The sequence below is a fragment of the Serinus canaria genome, chromosome 7, assembly GCF_022539315.1.
Source record: "Serinus canaria isolate serCan28SL12 chromosome 7, serCan2020, whole genome shotgun sequence".
In the NCBI taxonomy this organism is placed as follows: Eukaryota; Metazoa; Chordata; class Aves; order Passeriformes; family Fringillidae; genus Serinus; species Serinus canaria.
This window is the reverse complement of record NC_066321.1, coordinates 7,072,532-7,087,012: the sequence shown is the minus strand read 5'-3', so window position 1 is coordinate 7,087,012 and position 14,481 is coordinate 7,072,532. Positions and strand designations below refer to the sequence as shown.

The 14,481-nt window shown below is 40.4% G+C and overlaps 1 protein-coding gene across 7 annotated transcripts in view; it reads right to left on the bottom strand.

Annotated features, from left to right (window-relative positions):
• Positions 1-14,481, bottom strand: part of NCKAP5 (NCK associated protein 5) — a 276,475-nt gene that overhangs the window by 78,510 nt on the left and 183,484 nt on the right. For all 7 annotated transcript variants that reach the window (XM_018911273.3, XM_018911275.3, XM_050977035.1 and 4 more), the window contains 2 exons: positions 8,681-8,719; positions 3,072-3,191 (listed from right to left, as the gene is read on the bottom strand). In XM_018911273.3, coding sequence (XP_018766818.3) covers positions 3,072-3,191; positions 8,681-8,719 — 159 coding nt within the window. The remainder of the gene's footprint in view (positions 1-3,071; positions 3,192-8,680; positions 8,720-14,481) is intronic.

The following is a 14,481-nucleotide window of genomic DNA, read 5'->3' as shown; positions in this document are numbered from 1 at the left end:
ATTACCTTTTTATCCTCCTAAAATTTTGCATCAGAGACTGCATTACTTATCTTTTCATGACAGGAGTGACACAGATGCTGTGTCCCTCCCTGCAGGCAGCAAGCACACCAAAACTCCTGGGAGCAGAGAACTCACATGGCAACACACACAATCCCGAGCTCAGCAACACATTTGCTTCAAATTAGGGGCTTCAACTTCACAAGCACTTACACTTTATGTAAATGCATGAAAAAGTAACACTTTTAACACCTTTTCTGCAGGGCAGGATTCCTGAGGCAGTCATGGAAACTGTACTACATGAATTTATTTTTTTTTTAAATTGGTAGCAAAATGAGTGTTTCTTTTGAACTCTGTGAGAAGCATGAGCAAAACCTGCATGGTGCAACTGGTGTGGTGTGCAGGCCAAATTTAAAACATTGGTACCAATCCATTCACCAGAAAAAAGATGTGAATGATCTGATATCTAAGACATATCAATCATGTATCATCTGCTTGCAATCACACACACAAAAACCTAGGGCAATGGTGAAATCCACACTTACCTTTACATTTTGTTTTAAAAAAAGAAACCTGTATTTCTGTTGAAATTTGAGAAGTCAGAATGTTTACAGTTTAAAATTAAGCTTTCTCTGTGATATAAGAGTATTCTCATCTCAAACCTGGAGTAATTTTATGCTAATATACAATGAAATCACAGATGCTGATATGCAGAAAAAGTAGCCAACAATACTTATTTTCAGCTTGTGCCCTCTACCACGGCATTCCTCAAAATTTGTAGTTTTACTGAGTGTGGCTAGTCCTAGGATGAGATCAGCATTAAATGAAATGGAGCTGTATTGTATCAGAGAGTGCAGGAAAGGTGAAAAGAGCCCATTCCCCCACCCCCAGCTGGCAGAACGTGCCCATTCCCTGGACTGGGGTCATGATCTAACAGGAATGTCCTTAAGCACATATTTATAACTTTTCTGGAGAGTGACACATTTAAACCAATATTTACCTCCTGCTCTAAATCTGGGCTGTGTGCACTTCCAAGAAGACATAATGCAAACTTTTCTTTAATTTTATGCTGGCACTGAACAGTATTTGCTCAGTTTCAGTCCTAAGAAAACATCTTTCTTCAGATGTTGTATCTCAGGCAGCAAGATCACAGACTACATGTCATTTATTCAAGTCTGGAGTATAATTAGAGGATAATTAAAATTCTGGAAACTCATATATTTCCTGTTTGGTTTGGATTTTTTTGGTGGGGGGTAAAAAAGGACATAAGAAGAGTTTTAGCAGAAGTTCTTCCTTTTCTAATATACATTGCAACTTGTTCTCTGTTTTTTTTTTTTTTTCACCTAGTGAGTTAAAATCACTGATAGCAAGAGAACAGACATGGCAGCAAATTTTGCTCCAGGGAGATCTGGACTTTCTGAATGAACTTAATTCCCTTTTGTCCTCAGCCAGTAATGACAAATCAAGCAAAAAGGAGGGAAAAGAAAATCTCTGTACATTTGTTCCTGCCAAACTGTGCAAGAACAATGACGTAAAATAATTTGAATCCCTCAGGGAAACGTGTTAGATCATTTGGGTCTTTCTTCCACCTGGTGCAGGTTCATCTCTTTCAAATTTTTTTCAGAGCTGCTGCACAATGCAGTTTCAAGGATCTCAAGTCAAAGTGTTGATCCCACTTTTCAGATGCTATCCAACACTTCTGTGGCATTCCCAGAATCACCTGGTTTTATTGTTGTCACACAAGGAATTGGGAATAGGAACTGCATCTGTAATAATGAATGTGCAGCATGTGCCTTCTGTGCAGTCAAACCCCAAGCTGACATCAGCTGGAGTCAGACCCTCTGGAAACAAGAAAAAGAAAGAAAAAACCACCCCAAACTGAGAAGAAGGAGCAGCTGATGAGACTGTCAAAAGCAGAAGTGAGCAATGAAGATCCAGGCTGTGGTGGATGTGTCCAAACTGGGTAAAGATAAATCAGACCTCTGTGCAGGGGTCTGTGAAGGATGAACCAGGAAAGGAAGCAGGGGACAAGGGACAGGAAGCCAGGATAGAGGAGGTCCTGACCTAGCCACACTCGACACAAAATCAAGAGAGGAACCAGAACCTGAGGAAAACCCCAGAATGCAGATCCCTGTGATGGTGACTGGCACCACCAGTGCTTTAGAGCTCCTCAGTAAGTACAAGATTTGCCTCAGCATGCAGATCCCCTTGCCTTTAACATCAGCTGGGAGCAGAATGTGTTTGCACAACACCCAGCCCACCCTGAGCAGAATCAGCAGCCCTCAGCTGTTGAACAACAGTGCAAGGGCCACATTTTCCTCTGAGTTACAGATGCAGAGCAGGGAGGGTTTAAGATACACATTTAAATATCACTTATGTAGCTGACCTGGCCTGCAAGTTCTAATTAGTCCTCATCTGCTGTTCTCCTAGCTCATGGTCAGATTTGCAAAGCAATTCTTCTGTAGAAGGACGACAAAGAGATGGGTTCATTCACAGACACTGCCAAATGAAGAAGGATCCTGGAACATCTCTTCGTATTCCAGAATGGCAAATGAGTGAGACATGGGTCACTTGGTTTCTCAGCTATATCCTCCCATAAAACATCGGCAAAAAAAAATCACTCTAAGCCTGTGAAGATGTACTTAAACCCTTGCAAGTTAGCTGAAACCAGGACAGTAGCACATATGGCAAAAGTTAAATAAATGGGCTGTCTTCTCACAGGAAATTACACTGTTCACCATCAAGCAGGATGTTAAGGAATACGAGCTTCTCCCCTGCAGAGGGATAATGAACCCATATCACTCCATTTATCATAGCCAAGAATCATCTAAAAAAGTAAGTCACTCTGCAGGTGTACTCCTCTCTCCAGATTTCCATGCAATATCAGAGCTCACTGGCACACATTTTCAGTTTCAATGGGATCAGAGTACAGATAACAGTTATTCTTCTAATATATTAAATCTATCAACTGTCATTTCCCACTTACTGACATAGCCTTGAAAAGAAGAGAAGTATTTTATAATTTTAAGAAGTATAAAGCTCATAGCTTGCTTCCAACAAAGGCCATTTCCTACCTGAAGGAGGAGGTCAGAAGCTGGTTTGACTTTCTGCTGGAAAAGCACACTTAAAGTTCGATTCTGTTGTTCCAGATCAAAAACTCTCATTTTCAGCTTTATGCATTCCTCCCTCAGACCCTGCAGCACAAGGGAAAACAAGATTAGAAAGCAGGTAACACAAGCACATAAAAACTCTAATGATATTAAGAAGACATAAACACACAACTTTTAAAGTAGTATAAATCAGAAAAATGTGCTACTTCATTTTCTCTGGTCCTTTGATCATCCATTACAACCTTAAAGAAAATCTTGTCATGAAGAACAGTAGCTACCTGGCACCTCCTTTCAGAGTTTTCTGTTTGCATAAAAATGACTTTGCTAGCAATATGTTCCATCTTGCAGCTGACAAAAAGCATAAAGCAGCAATTAATAGATGGATATTGTAAATAAGCATGAGCTGAGTGAAATGCACGAGCTACACCAAACCAGGCAGAAGTTCAAAGTGGCACTGTGCCTTCAAGGTACTCCTCTGAAGTCTGATCCCTTCTTTGCTTTTCCTGGAACAACCAAGTCAGCATTGCTGTGCCTGATGTGGATCTCCTTCCCAGACAGCCCAGGATGTGCCCAGGTGGGCAAGAAGGCCAGTGGCACCCTGGCTGTGTGAAAACTGTGTGGCCAGCAGGACCAGGGCAGGGATTTTCCCTCTGTGCTGGGCACTGCTGAGGCCACACCCCAAGGGCTGTGGTCAGTTCAGGGTCCCTCACTAAAGAAAGACACTGAGGGGCTGCAGTGAGTGCAGAGAAGGGCAATGGAGCTGGGGAAGGGTCTGGGGCACAAATCTGCTGAGGGAGCTGGGGGTGTTTAGCCTGGAAAAACAACTACAACTCCCTCAAAGGACGTTCTAGCCAGATGAGCACTGGTCTCTTCTTCCAAGCAGCAACTGGTAGGACAAGAGGAAATGGCCTCTGGAATGGCCTCCAGGAGAGCTTTAAGTTGTATATTAGGAAAAATTTATTATGGAAAGGGTTGTCAAGCATTGGAACAGGTAGTGGAGTCATTTATAAGGATTTATAAGCTGAGTAGATGTGGCACTTGGGGACATGGTTTGGTGGGCTTGGCAGCTCTGGGTTAATGGCTGGACTTGATCTTAAGGGTCCTTTCCAATACAAGCAATTCTATGATTCTGTGAAAAAGATTTAAAATTGGCCAGAAGCAGAGGTGGAGTGTAAAACCAGTCAAGCCAATAATGCCTTCCAGATACAGATAATTATCTATCTATCTATCTATCGATCTATCGATCTAGCTATCTATCTATCTAGCTATCGAGCTATCTATCGAGCTATCGAGCGATCTAGCTATCGAGCGAGCGATCTATCTAGCGATCGATCGATCTATCTATCCAGCTATCTATCCAGCGATCGATCTAGCTAGCTATCGAGCTATCTATCTATCGATCTATCTATCTATCGATCTATCTATCGATCTATCTATCTATCTATCTATCTATCTATCTATCTATCTATCTATCTATCTATCTATCTATCTATCTATCTATCTATCCATCTATCTATCTATCTATCTATCTATCTATCTATCTATCTATCTATCTATCTATCTATCTATCTATCTATCTCTGTCTACCTATCTTCAGTGTAAAACCAGCCTTTCCTGGTCACCTGAAGGAACTCAGGATTCTGCTAGAGAGAGGTTTTTGGAGACAGTGCAGAATCTGACACAGAGCTTTTCAGCAATATTTTGTGCAGCTGCCCATTCTGAGGTAAGAGAGCCTCACAAACATGAAAAGGTAGTCTTCCAAAAAAAGTTTACATGTAAAAATAATAAGCTGCAGCCATATCTTGGTTGTTTTGTTTGTTTTTTTAATTTACATCTCCAAACCACTTACCATTATTTAAATTTAGGCCATTTGCTGCCCTGTGGTATTGCCTAGCTCATATTACTTTCCACCCTGTGAAGGTGGAGAAAGAGGCCTCTGCACCCCCATATGCTGTCCTGTCAATACCATTAACAACATGATGACCTGGCTTGATGAGAAAATAAGTCAGAGGGGGAAACTGTAGTCAGATCTAGCTTAAATTCTTGCCCACAGTTGCTCTAGTCTCTGCCCTAACCAGCACTGAGGTTATAAGAGGTGAACACACAATAAAATATGCTCATCTTGAGACTCCCAGAAAACTGCAAACATCTTTTTATGCATATGTATCAGATTTTATGAATACTGGATGAATGCAGTTGTTCTCTCCTGATGGTTTTATAACATTTGTTTCAGGTGGCTGTCAAGTGGCTGCTCAGTTGAAATTGCAAGAGCTTTCCAACACGACCCTCAAAAAATCTTGAGGCTGATGATTTCTAAAGCCCTGAAGCTTTGCTTCCTGTCAGGGAGACCTCTTATCCCTGGTCTTGCACAAGAATCTCTATTAGTAACAGAGACTGCAAGCATCAAGCCCCATCATTATCTGTCTCTCACAAATCAGGGAATTTAAAGCTGAGCCTTGGCTGTTATAACAGTGCTTAACATTTCAAGACTACTAAGGGCACTGAACAGGAAAAATGATTCACAGAAACTAACAGTGTAGAAAAAATTTAAATCTTAGCAAGGCCTCTGCCCAAAACCTTCCTATCTTACAGTTTTAAAACCATGAGATTTATGTTTCAAACTTTGGAATTTCTGTAAAAAAGTGAAATATAAGATAGCAGATTACCCACCCAGATGCTATAAACCCTGCCAGGGGTAATGCCACACATAGCCCAGAGGAGAAATGAGGCACATAAAAGTAGCAGTATTCTGATAAAATAAAGTCTGAGTTTAGAAACCTGCAGTCCTAAAATTACCAATTAATACAACTATCAAATGTCTGAAGCACATAATTCCTCTCCTGTGGACAAAACAACTAGCTATGAAGGTAGCAATCTCCCAAATATTTAAAGTACTCCTAGGGTTTCAGTACAGTGATATCTGAGCATCTCTGAGGTCTTGCTTCATCTCTCCAGTGGGAACCAGACTCACTCTACTCCAAAATGGGATCCAATGGCCTCAGTAGGGGTTCCAGAAAAACATTGCTCTCCCTCTGAACATGCTTCTTTCTGCTTTAATTACCACTTAATTTTTATTTAATTGATGAAAATGGAGATATGATTTTCATATAGAACTCAGAGTAAAAAGACTAATCTCCTCAATACACTCTTGTGGAGGAGATTACACTGCAAGAATTAGATATACAGGTCTCAAAATTATTCAATTGAATGGTTTAGATCAAATTTCAAGCTGCTGATCCAGGTTTTACATGAAAAAAAAAAAAATTAAAAATCCATTCTCAGCAGTCCAATCAGCTCATCTTATATGAGAAGTCTTTGGTGGAAGGAGAAAGAATGGATATTTTCAGTTTTATAGCATCCAGGTTTGTCTCAGTTAATTTTGTTGGATATCTGACTTCTTACATTTCCTAGAGGCAAAATTTTCTATTAGTAAGTGGTAGAAATCCATAGAATTTTGCTACACAAAATTGTGAAATTATGCTGCGTGGCTAACTCAGCACAAATTCAATTTAACATAGTTTCTCCAGTCACATAAAAAAAAAAGTCTCTCATGTTAGAAAAATTCTATATGTATTATAACAAATTACATCCTTGAAAAGGGAACGTTTAAGACTGTAATTCCATTTCAAGGATTCAGTGACATTGACAAATCACTCAAGCTTTGCTCACTCAATTTGTGTCACCAGAATCTCTCAGTGGGATCAGAGTCTTTGCACAACCCAGCAAGCACACAGTGCTTTACTCCTTACATTACAGCATGTACTTCATTTAAGTGAAAATTAGTCCTTGAGGGATGATTTCAAATTCTCAGCCAAGCCCACGCAGTGTGTGCTACTGTACCAAACCACTCTCCTCCCTTTTGTGAAAGCTCTCAGCTTTTCTCCACGTCTTGCTCTGCTCCTGACGTGTGTTATCTCCCTGTGCCATGACTGACTCTGCCTTACTGCTCAGCTGCAGTGTGATGGTAGATTTATCTGTTTACCAGCCACTCTTTGGGTTCTGATATCTACCCTTTGGGGACTGGTGTGGGGAGTGCAATTTCCTCTTTATTGTACACTATTGTGTTCCTGTCTTTTCTTATAAAAGGACTCGTATGAACGGTGTCAGGAGCACTATCCAGTTAATATTCATTAGCATTTAGAGAAGTACCCTCTTTCCTCCTTCTATGGATATTAAATTAGCTGTTATTACTCACTAATAGGTAAGCAGCTGTTAAATCCCATCAACCCTAAGTAAATCACTTTATTAAATGTATTTGGATCAGTTTTTATTGTATCCTTGGTTCCTATGGGTTTGGAAGGATTAATTACTGAGGAAGTATGGAGTCATCAAAATGTCAGACACCTTTGCAAAGGAAATCAGCAAGCTCCTCTCTCCATTTGGGAAACCATCAAAATATTCCCAAACTAGAGATTAATATATTGAGATTAACCCTCTGGTGAGTATTTCACCACACACAGTTTTATAATCCAAAATGTGCATGAGGTTTTTTGTGTATATTAACATGAAAAAATACCTCCATTTCCATTTAAACTGTACTGAAACACAGATTTGGAATTTTTTTAGAAAATACCTCAAGTTATATTTCTAGCAGGTGTCAGAGGAACAGCTCTGCAGTCCTCTGATGATGCACAGACCCTACTCCTACGTGTAAACAGAGAAACACAGCACAGACAGCAGCAGGGCCAACCTCCCTGGATGTTGTGGCTTGCACAAATCACCTCTGAGCTGCAACTTTCAGCTGCTGGAAGGCAGTATCCCTCTTCCAGAGTAAAAACCTTTGCTGTGCATCTAAAAATCGTGGGGTGAGCAATGATACTTTCAACCCAGCCTGTCCTCTCTGCCCCACTCTTCCCTTTGCAAGGAGCATTCTGAATGATGCCCTGCTGGCCAGAATGATGTCCATAAAGGGGGGCTTTGGAGCTGGTCCTCCAAAACTATTTGCATCTAGAACACTTTTGTACATGTGGCAAGAGGTTTTTTGATTAGTTTAACTTTGTGTTTCATGCTGCATTTTAAGAACATTATTACTGGTCCTGTCATTAAGTGTAGACAAGACAGTTTATATTCTCCTTTGCACTATCTGCTTTAAAAGACTGCATTTATGTCTCCTTGAGAATCATCTTTTTACAACCAAATGATCCAAAGCATTTTAATAATGCCACATCCATCAAGTGGTCTAGACCTCACAAAGAATCATTCCATGAATATTGAAATGCTCACAGCTTATTGTTATAGAACTTTATATTTTGTTTGTCTTTCCCTCCTCCTCTCCCTGACAGAATGAAATCACGGAATCATGTTTAACTCAAAGACCACTTCAGAAAATTGGAATTTCAGACATGACTTCATGCAGAACAGATCTCTGTAGAAGCCACAGTGAATCTTTTCATTGTGCCAGGTTTGCAATTATCCTACAAGTATTTTTCCTGTGCAGTACTTCCCCTGCTTACTGAACGTGTGAACACATTTTAAAAATGTATACTATTTAGGAATATATACACATCTCTCAAATAAACAATGAATATCTGCAAGCTTTAAATTACACTGCAAATACCCAAATCACAACTTACCTTTTGAGTAAGCAGAGCCTGAACAACCTGATTAGCCACCTGAAAAAGTAAAGAGATTTACATATGTTACCATGTGTGTATGCATAACAACCTTCTTTAGTGGCCTGTCCTGGTTCCAGCTAGGGCAGGTTTCATTTCCTCTCAGTAGCTGTTACAGTGCTCTGCTTTGGATTCAGAATGAGAATGGTGTGGATAACACACTGATGCTCTGGTTTTTTGCTAAGTTATGTTCATCCTAAGTCAAGGACCATTTTTTTATCTTGTCTCATGCTCTGCCAGTGAGGATGTTCACCAAAGAAATTGGGAGGGAGCATTGCAGGGACAAACTGGCCAAAGGGAAATTCCACACCACAGAACATCATGTGATATAAACTGGGGGAGTTGCCAGGAAGGAAACTGTTCCTATCTCAACATACAAGTTTTATGCTGATTCTTCTGCCCATTCTATTGGATTTGAGCAAGCAGCTGTGGGGTGCTTCATCTCCATCTGGGCTTAAATCCATGACAGCCCCTTTTTGGCACTCAGTGTGAGGCCCAAAGGGTTAAGGACAGATCAGACCAGAGTGAGTTGTAAACATTCACTGTATGGGTTTCACAATTGCCAGAGGCTTTAAACTCCACCTCCCACCAACAACCACCACCATTTCCAGCATTTTCATTATTTCAAGCAGATAATACCAGTAAGAATACACGAAATTTACATCAACTACTTCTGTGCTAGTCCTCATTATAAGCAAATGTTGACTGTATCAATTGCAGTGTGACATGAGGGGCATTTGGTTACCCTCTGTCATCCCTTCTTTGCAGCAGATTAAACTCTCACAGTTCTAGATGTGGCTGGTATGCACCAGCACGGATTGACTGCATTCACTGGAGCAGATTTTTACCAGTCAAGGATGAAGGCCTGAATGTCTTCATGAAGTTTAATTGTTTCTTGATTAAATATTGACAAAATGGTACATCTATCATGACAAGCAGGAACCATAAAGTGCCACAGAAAATTAAAGTACCTCCTGTCATCGAAGTGTGCTTGGAAGGCATTCACCCCACATAGAACAATTGACTTGAATGAGATCACACACCATTGATTAGCAGAACTATATATTCAACTGGGAATTCATGAAGTTATTTATTTTATACTTTCTTTCCAATTTACATTTACCAGCAAGGATAGGGGGAGTGAGGAGGAAGAAGGAGGAAGAGAAAGAAAGACTGAGGTAAGATTTTCTCTTGGTGCTGTCTAATTTGAAGGTTCAACACCACATATGCATATGTTATCACACAATGTGCTGACTTATCATTTTGCTCCTGCATTTAGGCAGAGCAAGTAGAGATGTCTCTCTTAGAAAAAAGAGATTTTTGATTTAGTTTTGGTTTACAGAAATTAAAGTAAAAATTTATGCAGGTATCACTAAATAATCTGCATTGATTCTTGTTACTCTTGGCAAATTAAATAAAACCTCCACCAACACTGATGTAAACTCAGTGGGGAGCAAAGAGCTGCAGCAGCTAATTCACTCCTGTAAATAATTTACTTCTGCAAGATACAAAAGCTACATTTGGTTCCTACTCACAAAACTGCCCAGTATCAATTTTCTTCCCCCAAACTGGTCCCTAACTTCAGGCAGCCTGTGGAACAACGCTCCAGAAGAACAGCTCTCTACATGATTTAGGAAGACACAGACTAATATTAGAACAGTAATAACCAAGAGAAGTAAACATGCTGGGGTTTGAAAGCCCATGTGCCTTGCCCTGCAGGCTCTCAGGCTCTCCACTGACACTGCTCCTTCTGGCAGGTACTTTAAGGTCTGTTTGCTCTACCTGAAAATTGAACAAACCATAGTGAATACATTATTTCTTTGCTTTCTGACACAGAGTTACTTTACCAAGGAAGAACTGAAAGGTTCTTTGAAGTGTGCACTAGTCACTCACAACAGCATAGCCTACAAAATGACTCCTACAGCTTTACATATTGTACAGAGGAGTGTAAATGGCATAATATTCCAAATGGGAAAAAGCTGAACCTGCTGATGCATTTATGACAAATTTCCAGCTTTTGAGTGGAGATAGGGATCTAAATGGAAGTACCTGCCAGTGATCCACAGCTCCCATGGAACTCAACAAGAAGATATGTAACCAGGTTCTTTAGAAAAATGTGGCTATTTTTTTCTATTATCTAGCAACTTGGCAAACTGTGTTGTTGTTACCATTCAAGATTTTCAGGTCTGTATTTTTGGTATTCAGCAGGAACAGAGGTGGGAAGCCTTCAGTGAAATGTTCTGCAGTAACTAAAATTAATTTAGCACTCAATAAGTGGAATCATAGCCAAATGTTTGCATTTCAAATGAGGTTGCCATTCTACTCCTACAGCATATGGAAATAAGCTGCTAAACTCACCAGTCTACTTCATTTTAACTTACAGGTATCAGGAGACACCATGGATGTGAATGAACAACATGAACCAGTTCCACAAAACTGATAGTCACAACTACCAAAAACTGTGGTAACTGAGATCATTGAAGGCAGAGGAATTGACTTCTGAGATGCATGGAATGTGAAAATATGAAGTTCTCACTTGTATGAGACATAACTGTGGCTCAATCCCAGTAAGAATCAGGCTGTGGAAGTACCTGCCCTGTGAGAACTGCAGTTAATCAAGGTGAAACAAGGAACAGAACAGAGCTGGCTGGTTCCTTGGCCTGCTGTTCTGCAGAAGGTGACCCTCCTTGCTCTCACACTACCTGCCTTTCCTCTGAACTTAACAGGCAGGATCTTTAGGTGATGTTTCCTTTCCTGGATTGCAATAAAAGAGATAAAAGATCCAGCTTCACTTTTTCCTTAGGCAATTATGTTTACAAATATATGTCATAAAGTGGTCTTAATAGAAAAGGTATAAAAAGAATGAATCAAAGAAAAGAGACCCTAATGCAACATCTGTTATGCCTTTTACAAGTACTGAGATTTTACACAGCTGCCTTTAATGTATAATTCCATATGCACAAAGACATTTCAAGTGTACTAAAATAAAAGATTTATCTTTTATTCAATTCTTAAAAAACAGAATGCCTTTTCTTTAAGATAACTCTGCATTTTTGATTAGTTAATTCTTAAAACATCAGCAAAAAATATCAACTACCCCAAGTTGCATAATTTTCTGCATGTGAATATGGTGAAGCTTTGACAGAAATCTCAGCTGGCACAGTGATGTGAATAATCATGACATTGCCACCTACCAGTAAACTGAAAGCTGAATTCCACAATAGGAAACTGGGATTAGACATGTTAACCTCAAAGCCCAAAGGTACAGGGAGACAATCCTGGGTTTTGCATTAAATGTTTCAGCAACAGAAAGATACATTTATGGAGTGTGTCTGAATTTAAATAAGCTCTTTTCTTATTTATCAAGCACTGGAACATTTCAATGACACCTTTTTCCAAATACTGTTCCAAGTTTTTTACATTTACACTTCAGAGATGAACAATTATTTTAAAATCAGTGAATAATTGTTAGAATTCATAAAGGACTCTGCTCAGCTTGACCCATATGCTTTTCAGATTTAATCTCTCTGAACATTTGAGTTTCATTGAATTTTACCATGAAAATGATTACAGAGCATGCATTTTTATGCCACAGTTGCAGGTATTTATACAATATTAAATATAGGGCATTATATGAATGAAAAATATGTAAAATAACTGATTTTAAAAAAAAGAAAAATGAGAGAAAATAATGACAAGCACAGCTTTAAAAACTCAGCTCTGGTATATCCTTGCTACAGACAGACAGAAAATCACAGTGACTATTTTTACTTCCTTCATATTCAGCTAATGGCCACCAACAGCTGAGCAGAGAGCACACTGTGCACTGCAAGTGTCACTTGGCTGTGACCCCGAGGGAGCAGGCAGGGCACACTGCCAGGGTGGCCAGGTTAAATGGAGTGCCCTGAGCAGAGTCTGCCTGTGCCCAGGGGAGAGGAGCTGCACTCTGAGCCTGCTGACTGATGAGGGAGAGATGGCAGAGCTCTCTCAACAGTCATCAAATGGTGTTCCTTCAATTCCTCAGGGGCTGTCAAGCCTCCCAGACATGCACCAGCCAGGATGGCCAGGTGCTGCCTTGGGAGGGAAGCTCTCCTTGTGCATCAGCCCAGGAGAATTCATTGCACTCCCAACTAATCTGACTACAGAGGCCAAATTTAAAAACATTAAAACCAGTATGTGCTCACATGTTTCAGTGGCAGCCTCAGGTGTCTCAGGCTGGGGTGTGATCACAGCCCAGGAACAGCTCTGCTCCTCACTCCAAACCTGCCAGGTGCCCCTGAGGCAAAGGGGGGCTGCAGCTGCTCCTGAAACACATCTGCTCCTAAAAACATGCACAGGTTCTGGGAGCCACACTAGGGAAGGGCTGGAGAAATTCTCACTCTCCAGAAGAGGGGCTGGTGTAAGAACAAAGTATGATTAGAGCAACCATCAGACTTAAAGCCCCTAAGAAAAGACATTTTCCAGTGGAAATATTTTTAAATATTTTTAGTCTTTTACAAATTCTTCATTAAAAGTCTTTTATTTGCTTAAGACAAATAACAATCCTGTCTGGAAAGGACTTTTTGGCTATTAACTAATTAAATTCCTGTCTCATTTCCTATTCTCTTTACTGTTACTCTAAAGAAGGAGGGTGAGGATGTGTGATTTCTTGGGCAGCTCCACCAAAGGAGCAGGCTCAGGTGAACACTGACCTGGGACTCCTGCAAAATTTGCAACTATTAAATGAGGTTTTCTTGTCTCAGTCATGGGCAACAACTTCACCCCAGTGACCAGAGGGCATTAGGTCCAAGTTTGTGTCAGCTGAAACAATGCTGGTTACAGCACTGTACACAAATCCAAAACATTGGTGAAACACATACACAAAAAAAGAATGAGATAAACAAAAAATAAAGCAGAGAAGCCCCAACCCACAGGTGGTGAGAAGCACTTTCTCCTGGAAAAGTTGACACAGAGGGAGAAGATGGACACAGCTGTGATGATACAGAAGAATTGGAAACACCCAACACAATGTTGAAGGTGACAAAGTTGAGAGCATAGTTTGATTGAATTATATGATCCTCAAACTGAAACACAGTGTGAAAATAATCCTGGGTCAGAAATCCTCCATCTTACTGCAAACAGGATAAAAGCATGTTTTCTCTCCTTATAATCTGCATGGAGTGTTTTGCTGAAATGGACAGTTACAGTGCTGCACTCATCTCCAAAACTAATTAGGTAAGCAGATTTTGTCCTAGACAGTCAGGAAATAATTCTAAGTCAAGCTCTGTAATTTAAAATGAAGTTAGCAATTATATGGTAATTTCATCCTTATCACCAAGATATCCATGCATGGTTTGAGTGTGCTCTGAGGGTGACTCAGGCCACTGCAGACAAAGGCTCTGCTGGACCCCAGAGCCCCAGAAGGGGCAGAGCATCCCCAGGGGGAAGGTGTGTCTGCAAATTCCCTGCCAAAAATCTGCCACAGTGGCAAAAGGGAGGATTTGCTGATGAAAATCTGCACTAAACTGGAGGTTTCTTGTACCAGAGCTGTACTGCTCAGGCTTCTAACACTTCAGCAAATGCCAATTAAAAATTAAAAGAGCTGTGGTGAAGCCTGGAGTTGTCATCTGCCCTGGGTGGTTTGCTTGCTCAGGCACTCTCTTCTCCAAGGCACAGCTGGCTCCTTGCTCTGTTTGCATGTCAGCTGATCACTTATGCCATGACACATCTTTATTATGGGATGGGTAAATGATTTCTACCAAGCAACTCTTGGAGCCACTAAG